Below are 26,359 nucleotides of genomic sequence, written 5' to 3' on the forward strand. Positions count from 1 at the left end.
TCAGGAATCCAACTCCTGGTAATAACTCAAGCTGGGACAGTTTCCACAAAGACTCGCCACAGTTATAAATCTCCGTTTTTATCTTGATAAGACTAACACTTGGCCTCTATTTAACCCAGCCACTGCAAACAAATGGTCAGACCTGTGTCTAATCAAGAGACTATGTGTTGTGTGTGCGCACATGCATGCATGTTCGCCCGCTGCTTCTATGTGTTTGCTTACAACTGGTTGAGAGAAATACCTCAAATCTTGCCAGTAAAATGTCAGTCTGGATAATGTCAACAGAGCCAATAGTGTTAAGATATTGTCCTTGATTCAAGCTGAAAGTAGAGACAAGAGTGATTTCAAAGCAAATTTACCTGAATCCTGATCTATTTCAGTATACAGTGTATGTACTGCACATAAACCAGCGGTACATCTCGACTACCATTTCCATGTCCCTTTCACATTTCCACCTTTCTCAGCTCAAATTCGACACCTTCTTAGAAAGGAAGAGGCAGTACGGCTGTGAAAACACAAGGGAAAGGTAAAACCCCGGACTGGCTTAAAGCCGTCTGTCTGCTCACGCTAGTTTCAATCTCACAATCTCTTATGTAGCCATGGCAGACACTGCCCTTCCTGTGTCTGTCCTGCAGGAGCTCTGTGGTCATTGCTCAAGTACAGCTCTTTGAACCTGCATTTATCTTGCATAATTACTAGCACTCACTTCAGTTGTCTGTTGAAACAGAGTTGAAAAGACTTGTTTTAAATTAGTTTAAGAATTAGTTAATTCTTGAAGTAGCAATAGTCTGTCAGTCTGATAATTACAGACTTAGGTATGGTAGCCACTGGATTTTTATGGAATATTGAGAAGAGCTCTTGAGAAAAATTTGATTTAATTTTTGCTCTTACTTTTCAACACGCTACATTCTTCGCTATGTTAATCTTCCCATGGACAGTCTCTCCAGGATTTAAGCTATTTGGATCAGTCATGACACTCAGAAACAAAAAAACTATCGGGACTCATTTGCAATGGAGAGTGCAGTGCTCACTGTGCATGCCTAATTTATTAACAAGTGTGATGGAATGGATGCAACACTGACAAAATTGGTCTAAAAAGACATCTTTAGACATAAATCATGTACCTGCAGCTCGGTAGAGTCATCCAGGGTTCGAAAAGTTATTTCCAGTAGCTTTTTTTTACTTAACTGCAAAGCCAATGTGGATGTGGGGAAAGTGGATACGAATGTGGGGAAATGACTGGATGCCTTCACTTCCCATATCAGCTTCATGCAAAAATACAGACAGGTAGGTGGAAATGGGGATGGAGCCACATACATCACACAAGTAATGATGTTCATGATTGTGTTTCGCAAAACCATATTTCTCATAAACCCAGTTGCTTCCTGTTACAAAGAGGATGCTTCTCTTCATCACCCTCTCAGCTTCTCCTTTGACAAAAGATCATGAACATGTAAGATGTGATTTCTTCACTGTCCTCTCACTCCAGATGAAAAACTCTGAAATCTTGAGCTAATTTGTGCTGGAATAAGAGTGCGCTCCACCTTTTGTGCCATAAACAATCTCCTTCTATGCTGTAAAGAAATGATTCAGATTTTCCATGATATCCTGTCTGACCCAGTGGCGCACAAAGTAAAATGCAGTTTAGAAATAATTTGAGCCTGCCAGTCTTCTTCATGATGGTCTCGTTTGTTGTTTGTTGGGAGTTTGTTCTTGCATTCATTTAAGGACTGTGGTTGGTGCTATCGGACACGGTTTGCTATGCAGGTTAGGTTGGCTTGTTAGTTCTCTTGTGGTTTGCTTTGTTTCATTGTGCATCATTTCATTACTTCATTTTGTGTAACGATTGATTGTTGATTTGTTAGATTTAGGAAACTCATTGCTTAAAAACACTCATTATGCCGAAGAGCTATATACATCAATAAACTTGAACTTGATGTTTAACACTTTTTGTTATGTTGGTTGATTTGATCTCATTTCGGTAGTTCAGTTTGGACTAAACAAATTCCAGTTTCCTGACATGGATTACTGCGACTTAAATCAGATCATTCATTGCATGTTGAATGTGTTTTGAGAGGGAAACTACTGTGTGTTTCACCATTAATGAGAAGGGAGGCCTGAGAAAGCAAAGTGGAAGAACATGAATACCACCCCTTTTCATCCATCCATCCACGTTTCATTCTCCCCTCCCTGTATTTGTTTTCATTTTCTTGGGTGCTGAAATTCTTGTACCATGCGTATTATGAAAGTGATGAAAAATCAAATGTTTCTTTGTACTGGCGCGCTATTTCACACTGTGCACTTTTGTCAGCTCAGATTTCCATTATAAGCCCTTAGTTAATTTCTCTAATTTCATCTCAAGAGCTGTATTTTGCAACGCTGCCAATGGCTAATGTCATTCTGTGAATTGTTTTTACCACCGGAAGAGCAGGATATTGTTCCTGTACATTCTTGTACTACTAAAACATTATATAAGAACAGAGGGAATCAATTATAATTAGGGAATCATAATCGATTCCCTACAGGGAAACAGGTAAGCCATGTTCAAAATTGTAGTTTAATTGGAACACTGGCTATCTTCTATTGGACTGACCAGTGCAGCCTGTGCTATTTACTTTTTTTTAATTGACTCATTGCCTTACTATGTACTGAAGTGCCTTGACAATATTGTTTCTGTTTCATGCCATTGTTTTTGTGTTAAGTAGAGAGAAATGCAAGCAACTATGACCTTAGAATTTAATTACTCCTATGGGAGATATAAATATTCAGGCCAAAGGTCACTGAGGGTGAAGACTAAACACCATGTGCCCGTGAAGATAACAATCAGAAAGCGTAAACCAAAATTATTTCAGAACATTTTTTTCCCCCACTGGTAACAGTTTGAATTAGCAACTTCCAAGAGACTGAACCTGCTGCCTGCAGGGGACAATGGCTTCATAAAGTATGACAGTAACATATATATATTTTTTAATACCATTGCCTAAATGGTCAAAACTCTGTACAGGTCAAACTGATACTGGTCAAACTGATGCAGCTGAATGCAGCCCTCCAGAAAAACAGTTTTGAGTTGAGTCTCTATCTATATAACCCTTTAAATGTAGCTGCAGGGTGACAAATGTTGCTGTTTGTCAGTTCCAGATTTAGCTGGAAACCATTTGTAATCCATGACTCAAACCTACTCCCCTTTGTGTCGTGTCCTGGGCCTGAAACTACATACCATCAGTCTGGTACTATATACCTGAGAATCACTACTGTTACACATTTTTTACATTTTTGAGTGGTCATCTAGAGATTGAAAACACTTGTTAGGCGTGAGAATATGGCATGCCATCTACTTCTTATTATTTACTGCCTCCATGTCTCCAGCACATCCAAGCACCTGTGTCCACACACGAAAGGTGCTTTTTTTGACAGAGTTCATTGGGTTTTGTTGCTGGCGTATGACTCACCTGGTGAGCAGGGAATGGATTTATTTGTCTGTGGAGAAACTTTGCTTCAGCTGGAATATCGGGGTCAGCCATCATGTCAGCAAAGATCTCTTCTGAAGTGTTCTTGAGCAAGACGCTGAATCCCTACCAGCTTCAGGGGAGCTGAGCCTCTGACACCCTTGTAGAGGACAAAATGCAAATTTCCCTTTGAGGATCAGGATTATCAGTATCACAAAGAAGACAATCAACAAGATATTGGGTGGCAGGTATTTTCTGTGCCTTTGTTTCAACAGTGTTGCAGGATATTGATTTGCCCCCTTTACTTTGGAACATGAACTTGGAAGATTCTTCCTTGCCCTCCAACCCCATTCTGTCTTTTACAGCCTTTACCCCTCAGCAGTAGCAGCAGCTGTCATGATCATTTGGCAGACTCTCCCTTGCCTCCTGCTCTAGTGACTTTGCTCAGATACCGTACATTGCCGTCGGGGCTGATTTATCACACAGGCATTAATTGGAAAGCTGTGTCGTTGCTGTGCAGCACCAGCGAAGCTTTTTCATGATCCTATAGAGTTTACCCGAGTAATGGCTTTGGCAATGGAGTGGGAGCGGACATAAGGGATTTCAGTTTTCTGCTTACAATGGCAGAGCAAAAGCTTGGAGGGATAGTTGCCAGAGGTCGTTATGACTTGTAGTTTCTTTCCTGTGCATGCTCGCGCAACAAAGCACTCCATTCAAACTAAGTTCATTTACTCTACTTTTTAAAAACTTTCCAGGATCCAGTAACAGTCTTGACCTGTGCTTAAAGATCCAGGGAAGTGATTTTAACTCAATCAAGAAAAGTGTGATATTCATTTTTAACAAAAGGAGAATCTTTCTGTTCTGATGGCCAGATGATACAAAGCCTATAGGTGTGAAAGCCCCACCCAGCAAACCCAGCAAACCTTGTTGAATGTGACATAATTTGCAGTAGATTGGTATTCAACATCTGTTTGATTCTGCTGACAACCAAACAGAGTTTTTCACTAACACTTACAACAATTTGTGTATCTTCACAATAACCGTCCCTTTGTAAAATTCTACCATGACATTGCAAAATGTGGTTCTCATTGCGCTGGACCTTTCACTTCAATTTGTGGTCTCTCATGACACTGAATAACAATCATTTATCAAATCTTGACTAACCAGCAAAAACCACGAGTTTGCTTTCTCTGACTCATATTGATGACTTCCGTGACATTGCTAAACTGAAGGTTTTGTTGGTGCCCTCCGCTGTCGTACTGCTGGTCTGCTCTCCCAAAGTAGTTTTTAGCTGTCATGAGGATTTAGGATTTTTTAGTAACATTGTGAGGGAAAGACTAGAGATTGAAAAAACTGAGACAAGCCATTAACAGCACACAACACAATCCATAGCAACACATTTTTTTCCTCAAATGTCTTCTGATATATGGGAAGCATTACATAACCCCAGCCTATGAAGTTTCAAAGATGTCGGCATGGGATTGAATCCCAGTAACAACATTAATAACTTCCTTCCTTTTCCATGTAGTGGCAACCCAGCAGAGAGTGAGGAATGGGAATTAGGAAGGAGAGCAGAAGAGGGGGTGAGCTCCTGTTGAGAAAACATGCAGGAAATGATCTCTAAGTAAGTCATAGCAGTGTGATGGTTTGAGGGCGGGGGCTAGTAACAGCAAACATGAGATGGGTGGGGTGGGGTCGCAAGCAAAAATTTCCACTGGGTCTTTGCCATGATATCTGGATGTACAGTATTTTCAAGTAACCAGCTCCCAGTCTGATCACAAAAACACTGAACTGGCCAAAAGCTCTGAAGCCAATTGAATTAGCAGTCACAGGATAGGACACATGCTCGCTGCATTCCCCTCCTCCCCATAGCAACATGCGTTTGCAGCCCGTTAACAACAAAAGCACGGGATAAATCATATGGCCTGTGTTTTGTGGTTCTAACTGAATCAGGAATGATGTCTTTTCTCAATTACAGGATGTAACATCCAGACCATCGTTAGCATGAGAGTGCTTCACTGTCTATGTCTAAAGATTTGTGGTCAGAGACATCATATGCAGAGATCTCCTGATCTCTGACAATTGGCTGCAGCAGTGCCTTTGTCTAGAGGGCCCAGTTGTTGAGCTCTATTTAGCAGGAGCAGTGCTGAGTACTAGTTGTGAACTGAGAGGGCTTTCACTTTATCCTTTCACACAGCTCACTCTGCTGCAATGAACTGCTGATCAGCATGGTAAACCAGTGTTCAAATGGTCTGAGCCTCCAGCTTGAGAAAATGTGAGCTGAACACAAAAAATAGAGGCACACTGACTTGTGAACTTCAAATAAACACTAGTCTCCCAGCTCTCTCTGTTCTTTCCTTTGTCCATTGTGTAAGTGTATGGCTAACACAAGGAAATGTGGCCATGTACTGTGTTTAGTAACTGCTTGGTAGTGCCATGTGCATAGAGACAGCAGAGAAAACAAACAGGAACGCCCAACCTTTAACATGATGGAGTAATCAAGAGTTGCTGGAAAGAATGTCAACAATGGGCCAAGTGTGGAAGTTGGAAATGGAAGAAGCAAGGGGAGGGCAGGGCTTGATACAACATACAATCAAATAAATTACATGAGATTTAATTTCATTGCCCTACAAAACATGTTCTTAAACCTTTATTTATCCATGGAGGTTTTGCTGGTCAAACAACCACTTTTCCCAGCACCACCTGGCTTCATGCTCATGCAGCCACACACATTAACATCAAGTCCCTGCCCAGTGCCAGTACAGTCATGCGCAAACAGCTGCAGTGCCTTGCTCATGGGCACCTGTGCACTAGTAGTTGAAAGAGTGTTATTTATTCATTTTCCCAGCGCAGACTTTCCAGCTTGTTCGTGGATTCATAGTGGCACTTTCTGGTCCAAAACCTGCGTCCAAAGTCTCAGGGTTGCAGCTGCCTAATCATCCAGCTGAAAAATTCATGTTGAATTCAGTCCACTGCTGCATGGGCGTTGGTGCAACGTTCCACTGGGTGCTGAGGGACAATGATCTGCGCTGCTCTCCTCTGCTCCGCTGCTGCTGGGAAAACCTGAGTCAGACTCATGAGACAGGACTCTCTCTCCATCCCTGTCTTTTTTCCCCTGTCCTAATATCGTTTTTTTTTTTTTTGTTTGTTTTTATGTCACTCTTTCCCTATTGCTCTTTGAGTCTGTTCTTTTTCTTTCTCTCTCTCCTCTCCCTGTCATTGTGCCCTTAGTGATCAGTGGAAATCGGTGGAGGGCTATTGATTGGCCTCGCTCCACTTGTCTGTTCATCCATCTGTCTTCCCAACAACGCATGATATTTCATTGAATTTGGACAAAACTTTGACGAATGACATATCTCACCTCTATGTTGGGACACTTTCAAAATTACACTGATTGACCCAAACAGGGCTGAGCATCTTTCACTTTTTTTTTGGCTTGTCAGCTAGGATATGTTTGACACCACTGATTGGATTTGGACAAAAATTGCTCTCTCCCCCCATGCCTGTCTTGCTCTCTTACCCAGTCTATTTCAGTCTTCTGTATGCCAGGTCCATAGAAGACACAATATCCCAACAGGCAACTGCCACACTAACTCATCTGCCACATGCCCATGTACTGGGTTGTATTTCAGTAAGAGATAGATGGGCTAGTTTGGGTTTTCCCTGATACATCCTGATCCTGCCAAAGTCTCCTTCTCACTCTTGCATATATATTTTCTTAGCTGCTCCAGTGAAGAGATGTAGAGGCAGGAAGGTCTGGAATCAAACCAGCAGCGTGTCCCTTACATTCTTGCAGCACTGCTGTGCTTGAAGATTAACTTCAGTGCTAGAAAATGTAAAAAGAAACATATTAATCATCCTGCCTGATAGTCTTTTAGTCCAAAACAAGCAAACACAGAACAATTACAGTACAATGGGTCCATACATCATCATATTCACACATCTATCAGTGTGATCCATTTTGAAAAAAGTAAGGTTTACTGTAACTGATGCTGGGAATATCAGTAGACCCCCCCCCCTCCTTCCCTGACATAGAGTGGTGACTACATGGTATGCAAGTTAGCAAATTGAGCCACTAGGACTCTCCATACCTCCGTTTCTCCTGTCTGATGGTTGGCTCTGGCACTGTCAGTGCTGATTACAGGCAGCAGCCATGGGATCATGAGGGTAATAAAAGCCAGGACACAGGAAATAGGCCAGACTAAGAGAACATATTAGCCTCAAACACCCGCAGATATTTTCCCACCCTTCCTAAGCCCTAACATGCAGAGATGCAACAGTTGGTGTACACGATCACATTGTTGTGAGCATGGATGTGCACAACTGTAAGTAAACACCCACACACATACACACAGGTACACACATACTCTTTGGCAAAAGCACACCAAGTAACAAGGGAATTTCCGTCTCCAGAGTGCAGACTGGGCCCTACATTAAAGGTGTGCACACACTGACATAAACAACCATGTTGTTTTGCTACCATAAACCATATGTCGCCTCTCTGGCATGCCGCCCTTCCTTCCTGGCCCCTGTCATTAATAGCGAATTAAATAACGCTTACTGAGCCGACATCTGGTGAACACGACTTCAGCGAAGGTGTTACTTTTAGAGCTACCTTCCGTGTAATTACTTATGAGCAACATCAAAGTGAATGGCCATTCTTTCCATGTTGAGGCATAATAAATAATATGCTTCAAATTTGTACCACACAGGCTTTAATAATGTCCCTTTGTTTGATACTGAACATTAGATGGTGAGGTGATGGAAATTGACGTGAAATGTCACAAAGTCTGGCTGGACTACCTTCATCATAACAATTACAGGTTAGACCTATGTCTGTGTTCCCTATACTGGTTACCTGCCTTAGTGTCCACACAATAGAGAGCTCTAGTGACGACATGTTTTCATAGGCCAACTCACTCATTTACTTTGACTGTAGGTTCCCTTAGCAGATATACATTGGACATTTTTCCACCATTATTATCTCCTCAAACCATACACTTGTTTTGATTTTTGCAACCACACCTTATGGCAGAAAGCAAACGTTAGGCTAAAATTAACTATAACAGTTGGTTGCATTTTGCCGACATCACATCATCACCAGCTTCCTCTGCTTATCCACTCATCTGGCCAGGCTGTCCTCGTGCATTCCAGCAGCTAACTCACAATCTCTCCTGAGACTGACCAGTGTGGTTATGGCAGTGTCAGTAGCAAGTGTAATCTTGACAGAGGTGCAAACAAATTTGACTCACAGCCACAGAGCAGAGCACATGAAGTGTAATAATGGGCTTATATTAACCATGGACCTTATTTTTCTGTATAAATTAAAAACCTTATTTAGGATGAAAGCATAAGAGGGGAATCCATGGATTAAAAATGCTAAATCACCAACATTATTTGGGATTTGAAACATTTTGTTCCTATATTCAATGCAATATTGAAATTTCCCTGCCAACACTCACTAAAACTGTCCAGAGAAACCCAGGACTGTACTAGTACAAATACTATTATTAGAAAAGGGGCTTCCCATAGACAATCAGTGTATTGTGGATTAACTAACTCAAGACAGTACATATGTAAACAAGCAGAGCTGCTGCCTGCACTTCTTTTGGGTACATCACATTATACTGTACCTGAAAGCAGTTGTGTATTGCTCTTGCATTGATTTATGTTGTGTGTTTACTTTTACGGACTCCTATTTTAATCTAAATTGCCCTTTGGGAATATTAAAGATAAGCTCTGCTCTGCTTTACTCTAGTGTCCTCCACTCTGTTCTTTTCCTCTAGTCCCCCCAACACACACACACACACACACACACACACACACACAAACACACACACACACACCCTCCACTCCAAATGATTTAGGGTTGTAGCCAATCTAGAAACAAATTAGCAGTCAGGCTATCATGCCAAAAACAAGGCAGACTCGGAACATTTTTTTCCTATTTCAGTTCATATCAGCATATTAAAACACAGCAAATTCTTGGAATCAGAATGAACAGCAACAAGATATGGTGGCATTTTGAGTTGAAAAAGGGGCCAGAGTGTGTGATTACATAATGAGTTGGTGACTGACAAGTATGTATCTCCTCGCTGCCGTTGACATTGTTTGACTTTGGAGTTACCATAAACTCAATGGATTCATTCATGGTGCTCCCTCTCCCCTTTTTGCAGCTGGAGAAAGAGAGAAAGAGAGGGTGAGAGAGGCAGGGGCGGCGAGAGAGGGAGGGAGAGAGGGAGTTAACTCATCTTTAACCGGTAACTTGAGAACCTGATAACAAGGAGAGAATGAAGAATGAGTGAGGAAAGAGAGAGAAAGAGAGAGTGTGAGTGTGTGAGAAAGACAGAGAGAGAGAGGAGAGAGAATGAACAGAGGAAGAAATGACACCCCCAAGTCCCATTCCCCCGATCTCCATGGGAAATTCAGTTCAATCTATTTTTCTTCTTATTCACTTCTCTTGTGTCTCATTGCTCAGGAGGAGGGTGGAGATTGACTGAATAAGAGGGAGGAGAAACTGCACGAAAGAGAGAGAGAGAGAGAGAGAGAGAGAGAGAAAGAGAGAGAGAGAGAGAGCAATAGCAATAGCCCATAGCCAGACTTTCCCAGCTTATTCTGCGCTGCACTGCGCTGTTTCCAGTTGTGGGGTGTTAAGATTTGCCTTTGGCGTCACTTCTACAGTATCTACCCACTCTCTCAGTTGTACAAAGACTCTGAAGACATTTTTATGCTCATTTTCATGCAGCAAAGCAAGGAGAGAGAGAGAGTGAGAGAGAGAGAGAGAGAGAGAGAGAGAGAGAGAGAGAGAGAGAGAGAGAGAGAGAGACAACCAGTAAGTGAGAAGGAGAGAGAGAGCAAGAGAGAGGAGGAGGGAGGGAGAGCAGGAGAGAGTAAGTGAGTGAGAGCCAGAGTATCACAGCTATTTGCCTGTAGCTCAGTGAAGCCTGAAACACACACACACACACACACACACACACACACCGACTCTTTCTCTCTCTCACACATACACACTTGTACAGCCGTAGCTCTCCGTGCTGCACCAAGGTAACAGTGAGTGGATTTAGCTTTAGCCATCTGGACGGAGTGCGGAGAAAGCCCAGCTGCCTCTCTGCCGCTGCACGGAGGGAAAAAAAAGGACAATGCAGCACTAAAACACAGCTAGACGGGGAAAACCAAAGAGTGAAAGCGAGAGACATACACACACACACACACGGAGACAGGATGGCCACCGCAGTGTTTCAGGTAAGGGATGAGAGCTGGTGTGTGTCGATTGGTCTGGTATTTGGACAGTTTAGCAGGAAGCCTTGGATTTGCTTGATCATGCGGGAGAAACAGAAAGCTTTAAGTGTTCTGAGATGTGACTCCGTATGTACAGTATGTACAGTGTGTATGTGCTTGCAGCCATGTGTGTGTGACCTGCTGGGTTACATGTCCAGAAGAGATGTATAGCATTCATCCTGTCCTAGGCACTGAACTAGTATGATGTGTGCAGTTTTTGTGCATTTCTGTGTCATGTGTGGACTGTTAGCATTTTTATTTGTACAATACATTCCTCTGCTGGGTATTGCCGTATTAGTGCAGACTTTGTGTGTGAGAGTGTTATAATGAGCACCGCTTGTGTCTGTTGTAGTGTGTGTGTGTGTGTGTCTGTGTGTGGTCTCCTTGGCTTGACCATGTTTTGTGGTCCGTGGCCCAAGGCAGTGGTGGAATGACAGTGGCGGCGCGTGTCCTCCCTTCTCCTCTCTTCTCCTCTCTTCTGTTCTGTTCTGTTCTGTTCTGTTCTGTTCTGTTCTGTTCTGTTCTGTTCTGTTCTGTTCTGTTCTCTTCTCTTCTCTTCTCTTCTCTTCTCTTCTCTTCTCTTCTCTTCTCTTCTCTTCTCTTCTCTTCTCTCCTCCCTAAATGACTGATCCTAAATGTGAAACAATGGCTTTGTGTTCCTCTGGATCCTGTTTTTTAATGTGAAGAGGGCATTTCACTTCGCACAATGCACAATAGGTGGTACACTTAGGATCACTTTACATAAAACTGTGTGTGTGTGTGTGTGTGTGTGTGTGTGTGTGTGTGTGTGTGTGTGTGTGTGTGTGTGTGTTTACTATAGCTCATGTTCTAACCTTGCCTCACCTTTTTGACCTAGAGGCTAAGGCACTTAAAGAAAGCAAGTGGTAACAATTGTTTTGGGTAGAGGGTTCAGCTGTCATCTGTTGTAGTCAGCTGTGTCACTTCAGAGACATCTGTGATGTCATTAGCAGGACATCACACATGCTTGTATATTTAATAATCTATTACAATGGTATTCTTACACTTTCTTATCACTTTACAGCATTACATGTTTTGCAATCAATGATGATGTACATGAACTCCTTTTGGAAATGTTAGCAGTAATAGACATTGTGCTTGACATAGCAAATATTTATACATATGCTTATTTGCTCAAAGTTGAGTGCTTGTGTGAGGTTTGCGTGACACACAGACTGTGTACGGGTTTGTCTGCTTGTGTGCTTTGTGTGTATGAGATTGCAGTGTTTGTGTGTCTGCAGCCATGACCCCAACCTCAGTGTTTCACAATGAGTCCTTGCAATGCAGATTGCATACAGTGCACCAAGCATAGCCTCAAGCGTGAGAAAGCCTGCAGCAGTTGGGGATTTTTGGCACTTGGACTAGACGCAATTGCCCCCAATTTGCCTCAAATTGGGAAGAAAAAGGGGCAGGGCATGGTTCGTACACATAGAACATATTCATCAACAAATTGGCAAGCTCACACTGTATGCTGTACTGTACATCCCGGAGGTAATGCTGACTTATGGTTTTCACTGCCAGCCCTGTGTGTGGGTGTCCAAATTCTTACAGAATTTTTTTATTGGAATTTAGGGCTGCCAGTTGTAAAATTATACAGTAAAACTGTATTTATATCTGAAAATATTCCTCATGTAAACATGCTGTAGACACACTCATTGTTGCCCATGATTAAAGTTGAGGGAGGAGACTCCAGATAGAGCTCTTGTCTGTCTGGCACACATGACCTCTGAGCCTCTGCTGGCCTGTTTTGGATAAAATGTGAGGGAATGATGGATTTTGATACCGGAGTCTGGAATTTTAAATATGAGCCTGATTGGTCCATCACTGTATCTACAACATACAACTGACTGGTCCACCACAGCACCACCAACAGGCCAACAAAAATCCCCAAACCTCTCACTGTACATATACAAAAACTTGCACCAACTGAAGGGACATCATAGACATTTAGAGATTTGGTGCTTTGCTCCAGGACACTTGACAGGACAGACGGTGTTAATGGCCCACGGCCTCAGGCCATGAGAACACAAACCATTTAATTTCTTTTATTGTCCCACTGGCAATATGGATGGCAGTAAATTAATACCAAAGAACTGACTCTGGCAATGCAACTATGGTGTCCTGGGCAGTCTCGCTGCTGATTGCGGGGCAAGGTTTTTTTTTTTTTTTTTTCCTTTGGACGCCACTTTGTGCATTGTGTGCTTAAACTGCCTTGTACTGAGACTTCAGTTTTTCAGTTTTTCATGGACGAGTCCCAGCTCTCCTGCTATATAGTTCATCATATCCTCATTTCAGCAGACACTGTCGATTGTCATTAGACATTATCCTCTGTCCAGATAGTGAAGAGAGCCCTAATGTCCTTGTTTGATCACTTTATGTAAAGTGATCCCAAGTGTACCACCAATTCACATCACCACATAAACCACAAGACATGACAGCGGCTGCGTTGTCATCTGTACTTAGCAGCTGCAGCCGTGTCCTCTCCCAAGGCCAGGTAAGCCCTGTCTATGACCCTGGAAACTGACCCCAACACAGCCCCACTGAGGTATGATCAAAGACCGGAAGTGACACTGGAAACGCAACTGGCCTTGGCACGAACAAGCTCTCTCACTTTTGGCACAATAGCGGAAAGGCAAGGCAAGGCAAGGCAACTTGATTTATATAGCACATTTCACACAGCACGACAATTCGATGTGCTTTACAGAGAAACAAAAATCCAGAAAAGTTAGAAGATTTACAAGTCAAAGTGCAAAGAGGAAAAGGCGTCTACTGGCTGCTGTCAGATTCAAACTCTTAACCTTTAACTCCTGAACACCATTATGAAGTGAGCCAGCTGAGCCAAATCACACATAATGAGGGCAATGTTTAGTCCTTACCTCAGCAAGGAGCCCTTTTTGGATTAGGCGTAAATATTAGAGTTTGATTCAAATTAGACATTTAGTGGTATGGTCGTTAAGGTTTGAGTTAAACTACCCCCAAATACTACACATGCAGAAATTGTATGAAGGTCTGCTGTATGTACAGTGCATTTCTACGTAACCAACATTTTAGACAGTTTGTGCCACTGTAATGTGTAGGAGGGGCAAACCGCAGTAACACCACCAGTGATGCCAACTCCCGTAAGCTCTGTGACGAAACCCCTTCCCAGTTACTTCAGCGCATACCCAAATTCCTTGGATGCAGTGGCCAATGCAAACGTAAACCAAAACCAGCAGCATTACTACCCATGACTGCTGTTTGTGTGGGAATGCTGCACATCCACTGGCAGAGAGCCCGTGGCGGAGTGGGTTTCAGAAAAGACATTTTTCATCATTACTATCTGCCGGGGAGAGCAGCGCTCCAGTTAACCCCCCGCCCACTTCCCTCACCACCCGGGCAAGTCATGATAGATGCCTAACCACAGCCATGCAGCCAGGACAGCCTTGTTGGAGGGGATGGGCAGTTTCAAATGGTGTGTGTTTTAGTGACAGTATGTGTATGTTTATGTGCATGTGTGTGTGTGTGTTTTTGTGTGGGAAGGGATAACGCAGTGGTCCGCAGACCATAAAAAGCCACCAGCGTGAATTCTCATGCTCCTCCACTGACGTCAGCTCTACTTAGTGTGTGAGTGTGTGTGAGTGTATGCACACACACGCCCCTGCATTTTTGTGTATATGTGTGTTTCAGTCTTTGTAGACACAGCTTCTTGCTTTACCAATTATTTTAAAGGAGCGTTTTTATTCAATTATAACTCTAATCCCTTTGACATTGAGTTTTTTTTTTTTTTACTGTGTGTTTAGGACTGCTGGTTGATGAATGCTTTCCTTAAAAACTCTTGTTATGGGACTTGAAGGCTTATGTCAATTCACATCACCACATAAACCACAATAGGCATAGCCAGATGAGTGTCTGAATGAAACATTGTTGTTTTTTTTATTTCCCTTATGCACTTTTTTAATCCGCTGTTACAAGCTCTTGTTTTTGAACAGTCCTCTCTTTCTTCTCTTCTCTTCTCTTCTCTTCTCTTCTCTTCTCTTCTCTTCTCTTCTCTTCTCTTCTCTTCTCTTCTCTTCTCTCCTCTTACATTCCCCACATGCCTATAATGCATGAGCATACTTACAGTTCCACTGTAATCATGAGAATGAGAGCAATTCATCAACCCTGATGCCTCCTTCAGTTTAATAGCCATTAGTGTGTCTGGAGCACCATAACTGATAGTAGTTGTACAGTACTTATATGTAGCCTCCTTTATATTTCGCACTTAATCAGTTACAGTCCTCAATATGCTTTATTTATCCCCGACAAATAAAACTATAACTAGAGAGAGAGGGAGAGAGAGAGAGAAAGAGCGAGACACAGAGAGAGTGAGAGAGACTCAACTTAGCACTGCCGAGTTGATTCAAGAGTATGAAGATGCACTGTGTTATATGCCAGGTAAACTATTTACACTTCTATATACGCAATCTTAGCTTTGTATTATACTCAAGTAAATCAATGTATAGAATAGTATATATTCCTTCAAATCTGATACAGATGTAGTAGTAGTGATGACATTTTCTGTGTCCACTACTAGGATAAATAATAGAAAGCTCAGCATATCTAAAATGTGTGCACAGCAACCTGTTTGTACCTTTTGTCCTCTGGGCTCAACGCTGGTACATACCCTGACTCCGCAATACATTAGCAGCATACGTAACCTACAGCCATGCCAAAGCATAAAGGCTTTTAGTATAATGAATAGCATCTTACAGGGGAGCAGTAAAACGTTTGAAGGGTATCTACAGTAGTTACTTTGCAGATCATCTGGCACCTAACATGAAGAAACTGCTGTCACAGGCCCAAAGGAAGCCATTTAAAGAGTGAAAGAGGGAACATATCCGGGGCATAATGTTGCGGTAAAAATGAACAGTGGACCCTGTAGGATTCACCCTGTTCAGAGGTTATAATAGCTCATTGTAGGTCAGACATGAGAAAGTCCACCAACTCTGACCAAATCAGGCCCACTCACTCACCAATTTGTTTTCTTAGTTTCTGACAAAGTAAGGCCCAGCATTCTCTGTTTTTATTGTTTGCTGTAAGTTTGTTCAAACAGCTGTTCCCACCTGGCCATAAAGTAAGCTTTTTGGCTTTTTTGGAGGTTTTTTTTAGCATGATAATTTCCATTCTTTTGGTTCCTTGTTAATAATGGCTCCTAAATCCTTGTAACTTGTTCCACAAATTGTGTACAGTGCGTCCCACAATCTCTGCATCTCTGCATTAGTGGGCACTGGTGCCAGCACTCTCAGACGAAAGCTATCTGCAGACCCTTAGACTCTAATACCCCTTAAATGGAGGAACTCCTCATAATATCCCTTATAAGGGGAACATTATACTGAAACACTCAATGATGGCTAATTTTTTTTAATGATTCCAAGCAGTCAGACTTTAGGGGCCAACCTGGTATAATGGCCCTTTCTGAAGGAAGAAAATGAGAAGGAAGGAGGAAAATTATCCTTCATACATACACTCATCTGTTCACTTTCCTTGGCTTTGGCACGACCTGCAAGTTTGACAAGGGGCTTTACATTTTTGGTCACTAAGTGACATTGTTCCTCACTTACTATGACAACATCAGGCCGCTGCACAGCTGCCAGAACTGTTATAACCAACGGCTGTGTGTTGTTTGTCTGCTTACCACATTTCCTAGCTGGGGTAGAGGTACCAAGTGGAAGGCCTTATTTGACCCCTGCAGCACACCATCTCACAAACACAGGCGTATTTTGCTTCAAAGCAATATGAGGCTTATTGAATGTGGCTCCTTCAATGAATTTCAGCTGAGGCTTTGTTATGTTTGGGCCATGTGGATGGTTCTGGAATATTTAACTGGCAGATTGAGAGATGTGTTCAGTTCTCGTTGCCCTGATGCCCTCAGATGCATGGGGTAAAATTTATACCATGCCAGGATACTCTGGTGGAGAATTAGGTTCAGCCAATTTCTCAAATCCAATACTTTCAGGGTGGATGTGGATTATTTTGGAGGTGTACAAGATTTATGTTGCTATGAGTTTTTTTTTTTATTTTACATTCCCACTCTCTTGAGAGAAACATATGGATTTCTTGTCATCAAAGATCATCCTTCCAGTGTCATGATTTTTGGCCTTTATTTGACAGACACAGTAGTGAAAGAGAAGAAAGATGAGGATGGGGGTGGATTCAGGCTACTCAACCAAGGTCCTGGGCTAGATTTGAACCCATGATGTTGCAGTAACATAGCAGGTGCCGTTGACCACTTATCTTCCAGAATGCTCCAAGGCCAACTCTCCAAATATGGCACACCTTTTAATGCCTTTTGTTTGATAGACATGAAGGAAGAAGGAGCATGAGTTAATATTTGGAGATTTAAAGATCTAAGGACTTTGATATCTATTCACTTTAATGTAAGGCAAAACACATAAAGTTTATCCATATAACACACTTTCTTTGACATCCTTCACTGACAGAGGCCACATCTCAAGATTTCAACTTCAAGACCACACTAGCTTGCTTGTCTCCTTCCTAGCCAAAGCGTTGCTCTGGTTTGAGTTCTTGCTCTTTGATTCCTTAGTGCAAACTTAATGGTCTTTGACAAGATGGCGGTCTTGTGAACTTCTGTGGTCGCACACTACGTCACTGTGTACAGCTTCTTTTCAGATTTGTGGCTGATTTCCAGGACCAGAGCCTGGCCACGTTCCATAGGGCATAACTTGTCAGAGAGGAAAATGGTTTAGGGTAACAAATGACAACTTTCAGACTAGGTAAGAGTATAATTCTCATGGGAAAGTGGTGTAAAAAAATGTCCACAGTTTGGTAATTGCATGAAATGGGGGTGGATTTGATTCAAATTTAGCCAAATCAATTAAAAATCAAATTTGAATCTGCAATTTGCTTACACATGACAGAATATTTGTGACAGAGTATGAACACTATGTGAAATATGCCTCCTATATGCATGTGCCAGCAGTCAGACGAGGAGGGTGGAGAATTTTTTTTCCCCTTCTTATCAGCCCTCCACGTCTCTTTCAGGAATGTTTATAAAAAGCAGACCTGTTTCCTTGGTTTTGCCAGAAAGCCCTGGTGTTGTTGTTTGCTCTCCATGCCTGATTGATGGGGAAGGAGGCTCGGTCTTGAACATAAAGACAGGAAAAGCTGGTGCCAGGTTCCTGAATCACCCTCCATGCAGCTGAGACTCACAGGCTTGTGTGATAAAACATGGAGAGAGTTGTTTGTCTAGTTGTGAGCACTAAATTTGTCATTACTCGTGCTGGGGTGCAGTGGAAATGCAACGTCCTTGCAACTCTTAACAGCACTGTGATCAGTGAAATTATTTTTCTAGGAAAAATGCTCATTACAACTGTAAATAACCTATGTGCTTTATTTTCAACAGCTTTCCATGTGTCATGATGTACATAACAGCTCATGTTTACTTTTACTACAAATTTTGTGTGCTCTGTCATCCACATGGGTAATTCTACATAAATCCAGCCACTGTAATTAAATTAAAAGACCGGAGGATTTAAGAGACACAAGTTAATTGCTGTGTAAATTCCGCAAATCACGGCATAGTACTGATATTAGCTTTTCAGCACTGTTTAAACATTTCTGTGCACCCATGTTCTACAAAAGCTGTTAGCTTGTTCATTACCTACTAATGGTGCTGTTGACTCTGTTCTCCTTGATTTGTCATTAATATTTGCTATGGAAGCATAGTGCAGCTGCTCACTGGAGTCAGGTTATGCAGCTGGCATGCATTTTTGTATAAATGGATCAATGTCATTCAGCTAAATTCAATTATTTCTCTATCTATCTGAACATCAAAAATCTGCAAAACTGGAGAGCGAAAAGAGGGAAAAAGAGAGAGAAAAATACCCCATTGTTAATGTACGCATGAGGAGAAAAAAGAAGAAAATGCATGTAAGAAATGGAGCTGAGAAACAGAGATAAAGGCGGGGGAAGAGGGAGATGTTGAGAGAGGGAGAGAAAGAGAGGGAAGGACTTTAGTGGGATTAAACGTGAAACCAAAACTTGCCCATCCATCTCTCAAAGTGTGTAGGCGTGAAGGTGAGTTAGTGTGGCAGCTGCCTGTTGGAACCTTGTATCTTAACACAAGTCTGGAATATCCTTCCCTCCAAGGGGCTTTTGGCGGGGTTATAACTCATCCTGTCTCTGTGTGTTAAATGTCAGCATGGTTGAATGTTAGCACAGGCCCGCCTCAGCTTGTCCAGTCTGCCCTGTGACAACAACAACTCCTGCCTTCCAACACTGAGACACTCCTCATATGATGTCAGTGTAGGCTACAGCGATAGTGGTTATGGTAGGAAGTGTGGATGACAAAGTACGCCATTGCATTTTTTTTTTTTTCTCAAAAGCATATATGGCTCAAAGTATCAAAGCGACATTATGGTTTAGATTGTGGTAAAGCCTGTATTCCACTGTATAATATACCCCACTGTGCATATTAACCACAATAACTGTAATGGCCACAATATCATATTATGTGGTTATAATGCTATATTTCCAAGGGTGCAGCGGAAGGCATATATCAAACTATATCAGTGCAATTTCCTGCCAGTATAGGCTTGCGTCTTCGAGCCCTAACCTGGCAGTCGCTCCTGTAGTGTCAGGACAAAATTAACTTTCAGTAATTGTCCTGATAAGTTTCCCAGTGACTGAGGAGAATTTCCTCCTGGCTTGGTTTGCCTGGCTTGCAGCCCTCTACTTGGAATGGACTATGAAATAATCTTCATCTTGCCTTCTGCATTTTTTTCTTTATGTCTCTGTCTTTTTCTGTGTTTCTCTCTCCCAATCCATATGTCTCTTTCTGATTCTCTTTGCATGTCTTCACTGTGGTTCCTCTTTGTGAGTGTGAGCAAATACTTGGCCACATTACTTTAAAAATGTTTCCATGTGACCCAAACAGTGCCACTGTGATACAAAATGGGAATTAATTAGCCTTCAGTGTGGGTAATAGCTTCATGCTGTGCTCTTTTTCAGATTTGTAATGAAAATGAGCAAGGACCTACACTACATCAAGAAAATCTTGACAATTTGAAAAACTTTACTCTTTATCATGATGCTCTCAATTAATATTCAGTTCTGACAGCTCTGCCAAATCTGGCTTAGTTTACAGCATCATTTATTTGGTAGCACAGGTCTACCTGCAGGCTGTCTTGCAAACCACTCGACTGAACAGTTGCTAGCCCACAGGAGTTAAGGAGGAACACAGGAATGCAGGAATTAATCACCAATAGCCACAGTTTGTGGGAAGTGAGCACCTGTGAAGTGTCGCTGAGGTCATTATGACTCCTCTTGCTGTGCTGGCTTACGTGCCATTTCAATGTGGGTGGCTTCTTTTAAACTGATGGCAGCTATGCCGTTCTAATGTCTGTGAGATTGTAGTGCTGTCTAGTTGGAACCAGTGTTATTTCAACAGTGCACTCCAAAAGGTTTTTTTTTTGTCTTTTTCCACTCACCCCTAGTGCCACTTGGAGCAGAAAGGAAGTGTCTTTGTTCATACAACACACTGGGAGGTAGCTGCGTACCCATAGCGGCATTCTCCAAAACAGCTGAAGGCAGATGAATGCCACATTTTTAAAGCTGCAGAAAAGGGGCAAAAAAGGCAACAAGATAATTCCATAGAGTTTGTGCAGTATGATCAAAGTCTTTCAAGCAACTGTATCATGGAAAAGACCTATATTTGTGCTGTTATTCAGTGCATGTCTTCACAGTAGCAAAACACTTCGCACTAATGTGCACCCAAACCTCGCATATTCACATTCTGCTAGTCAAGAACTTGTGAGAGTTCTTTTGCAACACATATTTACACTGCTGTGCTACACATAGGCTAACGAAACACAGACTGGAAGAATCTGGTCTGATCCCAAGCTGTTGTAGTTTTGTTTGCTACTGCCAGTATTTCGACAATCCTTGAAGTGTTTTGCCTTTCCATGATCTGAACTACAAGGATTGATTGTATAAAAAATAAAAATTATTAAACATGGAGGAGTGCAGATGGTGCATTTAGTAGTCTCACAGCCTGATGAAAGAAGCTGCTCTGTAGTCTGGTGATACGGCAGCGAATACTTCTGTATCTTTTTCCTGACGGCAGCAGGGTGAACAGGCTGTGGCTGGGTGGGTGTTGTCTTTTAGGATCCTTTTGGCTCTGTGCAGGCACCTCACCTCCCCAATATCACTGAGGCTTGGTAGATGGGTACCAATGATGTGTTGGGCAGTTTTAATCACTCGTTGCAGAGTCTTCCTGTCCTGGGCCGTGCACATCCCATGCCAGAATGTGAATAGAAGATAGATGCACTCAGCATCTCGCACAGATCCCTTTGCAACCACATCTGGCAACATCAAATGTTGTGGAGACGTAGGTAGATCTGTTTTTAACTTTAGGGTGCTATAACAGAGTAAACTGTTTTGTCTTTAGGCCTCACCCCTCTGGTCCTCTGGTCTAGCTGACAAGCTGTGCTCTAAACACAAAATCAATGATATTTCAGTGGTAAAATGGCAAATTTCCAATCAAAAGCACCACGAAAATGAACCATGACTACCATGAACTAGCTCTGTTAAGATGACCCAGTTGTACGTTTAGTAGCACACTCAGCTGTTCACAGCCAGTGTTCTCCAAGAGCTGAGGACTTTCTATGGCAGCCAAAGGGTGCATTACATCACCTGAATGTCCTCTGTTTAACTCTGCTTGCTCGTCTTGCCCTCTCCCTTCTCTTCAGCCGCCCTCCCCTTCCTCTACCTCTTGGCCTTGTGCCAGACAGTGAGAGCCATGCTAAATGTGTAAATCAGCGTGCTGGTAAATACTGGCTCTCAGCTGAAAGGGTCTGCGAAGGGAGTGTGACCCCCGCTGTAACTTTGGAACAAAAGAAACAAGCCGTAGCTTCTCCCCTCTACACGCTGTCAGTCCTGCCAAACAAAGACAGGGTGAGAATGAGCAGGCGCTGTGGTCGGGAGAAGGCCACTTGAGTCCTGGCCGTGGAGAAGAAACATGGCAGGGATACAGTATAGAGGATGTAAGAGCCTGGCGGGCTGCAAGTTGTTCGTATACAAAAGCACATAAACATGCAGTACGTGCCAACAGGAGCGCTGTATTAACATGATCAAGATGTTGTAAGAACATCACAATCTTGAATAGCGTTTTATTTAGTGCAGTTTTATCATCCTTTTCTTTGTGCTGCAGTGATGCAGCCTCCAAAGAGAAATTGATAAAGGGTTAATTAAGCGTACAGATATGCACTCTCTCTCATGCACTGTCTCTCATGCACATACAGAGGCAAACCCACACTGCATGCACATATGATGTAAACACTGACACACATGCACAGTACATAAACTATACAGTCACTGATGCAAAGATAGGCACATAAAAGAAATGAAAGCCCCTCCATTGCTGAACCATTTTTTGATGCTATGAAGCGTAAATCGGTAGCACTGACGCAAGAGGTTGTGTTTAGAAACTGCCGTTCATTTATATAGATGTCCCACAGTCCAGTTCACTCAGTAAGTGTGATGTTCCACAGGACAATGTCTGGAGGCCGTGGATGGACAGAGAAAGAAAGAAAGAGAGATGCAGGTTTTAAGAGAGACAAAACAGGATCGGTGTAGACATGTATTAATACAGGTTCCTTTTAATCTGATAAGCTAATGTTGCAATTTTGGATTTCCCCAATCAACTCAGTCCTCGTAGAGAGAGACAGACAGGCACACACAGAGTGAGTGGGCATGGGCACCTGGACCTAGGAGCTCTCCCATCATTCCTTTGTGCTTTGATAATATCCCAATAAGTCCATACAGACTCACACTCTGGCACGCTCCACCATCACGGCCACAGAAAGCCCTCTGTTATTGGTTACGCCTCACAAATTGAATTTGCACACTGAATAGTTCTGCTGGGACGTGCCAGATGCGAGGATCTGGATAAACATAAAAGCACTCAGGGCAGCTGTGTGTTTATATGCCAGCGAAGAGTCCAGGGAAGGTTTTAGCAGCGATGCACGGGCCCACACTCTTTTCCACGGTGGAAATAAACTAACCTGCATGGCAATCGATTTATTACTTATGTTATGATGGTTTGGAGTGCGGCTGGAATGTACTTTTCCTTGCCACAATCTATCACTCCACTATTTGATTTTCCTATATTAGGTATGTGATTTATAGACACTAGCATAGCAGACATTTTACCGTAGGTTATTCAGCTAAATTAATGAATCCCAGGATGTTTACGGCTCACTACTGACCAGGTCATTAGCAGGGTCATTAGCATATTCAGACTGGAGAGACTGATAGCGGTTACATAACGTCACTGTGTCTGGAGAGTCTCAGTAGCTAGCAGGAAGTTGACTGGAAGCGAACGCGGTTCCACAAGCCAGAGTCGTCTGACATGGACTTTTGTCTGCGGGAAATGGACCCTGGTTTAATGCTGTTAACACAAGCATGTACGGAATGCAACAACACAATTACCCTTTATTATATTACACTCATTTGAACACTCCCGATAGCATCAACACACGCTCTCGGCCGGCCCTCCTTCTCCCCACGCACCGCAGAGCACTGACAAAGGCTTTGTGTAGCTTTCCATGTAAACTCTGAAGTGATTCGGAAGCCCCGGTTACGTCTCGTCCGCTGTGTTTAGTTTTATGGATTGTTTCCATGCCTGATTCAGATCATATGCACATATGGTTGTATGTTACTGACATTACTTGCATAGTGTACTCGCACTGTCCACACTGGGCTTTGTTCCATGTATTCTCTTAAAGCAACAGCCCACCCAAAATAACAAAACACTCAAACTGTCAAAAATTTACTTGTGGAAAAACTCAACTGCAACAGCTCTTTCCCAAACAGTGACATGAATACTCGTAATCCACAGCCCTCAGGGACAAAGAGATGGGCTGGGAAGTATTTCCTGCTGAAGAACACGGGCAAACTGAATCTAATTTTTGGTGGCTAGCTATAGTTCACCGGCGTTGTTTGGCAGGAAATAGTTCCAGATGAAACATTTTGCTGCGTTTTTCACATTTACACCATAACCAGTTTTGAGCGTTGTTTACTACTACTTTTGTCACATTTGTTTGCACATTTTTATAAATGTTTTTATTTTATTTTATTTTGCATCAGTGAGAGCCTTGATGTTGGATTTTTTCCCCTTTGTGGTCAATGTGCAGGCTCTTTGCAGCAATCTTCAGGTGTGCTGTTTCACAAATGTAAATGGATGTAAATTGAGTCTCACAAAACATGGAGAGAATTTGCATGAAGTAGTTTGAAAAATGGAATGTGATTTTTTTCCCTTCATTCCTTCAAGACAACAGGTAGTGGCTTACCAGTAGGATACAATGTTGTCATAAGCAACATAAGTTTCACCTTCCAAATCTTTTAGATATCTTATTACTTTACTTACTTACAATATTTTCTTTTTTTTAGTATCTCAAATATGTGTCAGGAGTATTTTTCACATGGTGGTTTCCCGCTCCTTGACCTGTGGCTAGCCCACCACTAAGTGCTCACCTGCACCCTGTGTTTGGATAAATACTCCCTGTGGTTTCTGGGAACTGGCTCTGACTACTTGACCAGACTGGAAGTGTGCTAAGATCTGCTCTAGCTTCAACTATTTAGGAAGCAACTACTTAGCATGAGGGAGAATGTGAGCTATTCTGGCGTGGGTAGACCACCTACACTCAGTCTGACCTTTAAGTCAGCGGTTGTAGTACTGTGGCGACGCTGGGGGCGGGTCATCAAAGATTACGTATTTACCAGCTAATTATAATCAGTGTTGAGCCTATTTGTACGTCAGCTCAATAGAGAATGAGACTGTTTGCAGCACATTTTCCTCAGTGTAAGCAGCTTGAGTTTTATTGCACATGCCATTCAACTCATTGGCAGTTACCGCAGCCTTTTTGATGGCTGCAGACTTCTTCTTGAAGTGGCTCTTTGTTTCATATCCTGCAGAGTGTCATCAAAATGCCACTTGTCATAGCTAGCTTTTCATTACTGTATCACACTACTTCATTCACAATGGCCACTTAACTCATGGATAAATCTTTTCATTCATAAGCATTGATTTCTGAAGTATTTTGGTTTTCGGTTGGACCGGGCTCAGTGTCTCCCATCTGTTTTCACACTGAAAACACCCCGGAAAAGGAAGTTTCTTCTTTCTTCATTTGACCACCACCAGTCAAACACCCGTGCCTTTTGAGCATCAGTGTAAACACAAATAACAGCAGACGAAACATGGACAATTTGAAATGAATGTATAAGTTTGAGCTTCCGCTTATGAATGATATTTTGTTTTTCTTTCCTAGGAAATTTGTTTATTGACTTAGGAAGCGGAGGGAGATCTCAAAATGCTAAAAAAAGAAAATTTGAGAATCACTTATCCAACGGGTCAGGGGATGAGAGGGGGGGCAGGAGCGGCTGGAGGAATAGGGTGGAGGTGGAGAATGACATGCCATGGGTGTGGAGTGTGATAAGATGGGGACTGGAGGGGGAGGAGGAGTTACTACTGATGTGGGAGGCTTGAGCCACTGAGATACTGTAACCTGTCAACTCAAGACACACTCCATAATGCCACAAGACATTCTTAAAAACAGATATGCATTCCACTGGGTCTCCATCATGCATGTGGCACCTTGATACACAGGACTGCTTTTTTGGTGCGGCTGTGATGGGCACCAGCGCCCGGGCAGCCGCCCTCAGCATTGCTGCTTTAGACCCTTTGGAGCATGTGGTTGCACTTGCACAAGACTGTGCTTTTGCCAGTTATTGTGCAATTTCTCAAGTGTTTCATCCAGAACTCCCAACAACAATACGTTGTGGCTCAAGCGTTCGTACTACAACAATATCTGGCATACAGTCCATACTACCTCAGCAGACAAAACCTTCACTGCAGTGGGCTACCAAATTCTCTAGCCCTCCTCTTACAGTTTTAATTTGATTGTTTGAAAATGTTTTCTTGATTTCAAATATAGTTGCAGATATTTTTATAGCGAGCATTCCTATTGGAACACATATATTATCTTAAAATGATTTAAACATTTTTATAGTCGTAGTTATCTTTATAGTGATCATTACAGTGAATGGGCCTCAAGAGCTATAAACAGCTCACAAGCACGTCTCAGGGGGTTTTAAAGAAATTTTAACAGCCCCTGTATCTCATGCCTCGAACATGGGAACTGCCTCTTTTCATATCAAGAGTATCAGCTGCCTCAATGGTTTTTGAGTGAAACCTTTTATCAGATAATGGCAATATCCTGTTTAGAGTGAACATTCCTATCCCAGATGGGGCCTGTGTAATGGTCATCAAAGAGACAAAGAATCTAACGACCCAAGGTGACTCACACATCCTCCAACCTTGTGAATCTAATTAGCCAACCTCACATCGCGATGGCCGTCATCCAGTGGCGCTTTTAGCTTAATTTGCAAACATCTGCAACTGGTGGACAGTCCACCCCACAACAACAGTAGATTGTTCTTCCAATCAAATAATGCCTCACCTTTGGATAACCGTGCCAGCTGTTTGTGTTTTTGCTGGCCTAAAACACATGGCTGGGATTGAAATACATAATACCCTACTGCATGATATGTTTCACAGAAAACATGGACAGGATCCCAGA

General features: G+C 42.5%; 1 protein-coding gene across 7 annotated transcripts in view; it reads left to right on the forward strand.

Annotated features, from left to right (window-relative positions):
• The window catches only part of tns1b (tensin 1b), a 167,291-nt gene that overhangs the window by 54,944 nt on the left and 85,988 nt on the right, over positions 1-26,359 (forward strand). Inside the window, exon 1 of one of the 7 annotated variants that reach the window (XM_030080374.1) lies at positions 10,311-10,688. The exons of the other annotated variants lie outside the window; for them this stretch is intronic. Within the exon in view, the coding sequence (XP_029936234.1) occupies positions 10,668-10,688 (21 nt within the window). The 5' untranslated portion in view covers positions 10,311-10,667. Of the gene's footprint in view, positions 1-10,310; positions 10,689-26,359 lie in introns of those variants that run through there. 7 annotated transcript variants of the gene reach the window in all.

This window comes from Myripristis murdjan, chromosome 21, assembly GCF_902150065.1.
Source record: "Myripristis murdjan chromosome 21, fMyrMur1.1, whole genome shotgun sequence".
Taxonomy (NCBI): Eukaryota; Metazoa; Chordata; class Actinopteri; order Holocentriformes; family Holocentridae; genus Myripristis; species Myripristis murdjan.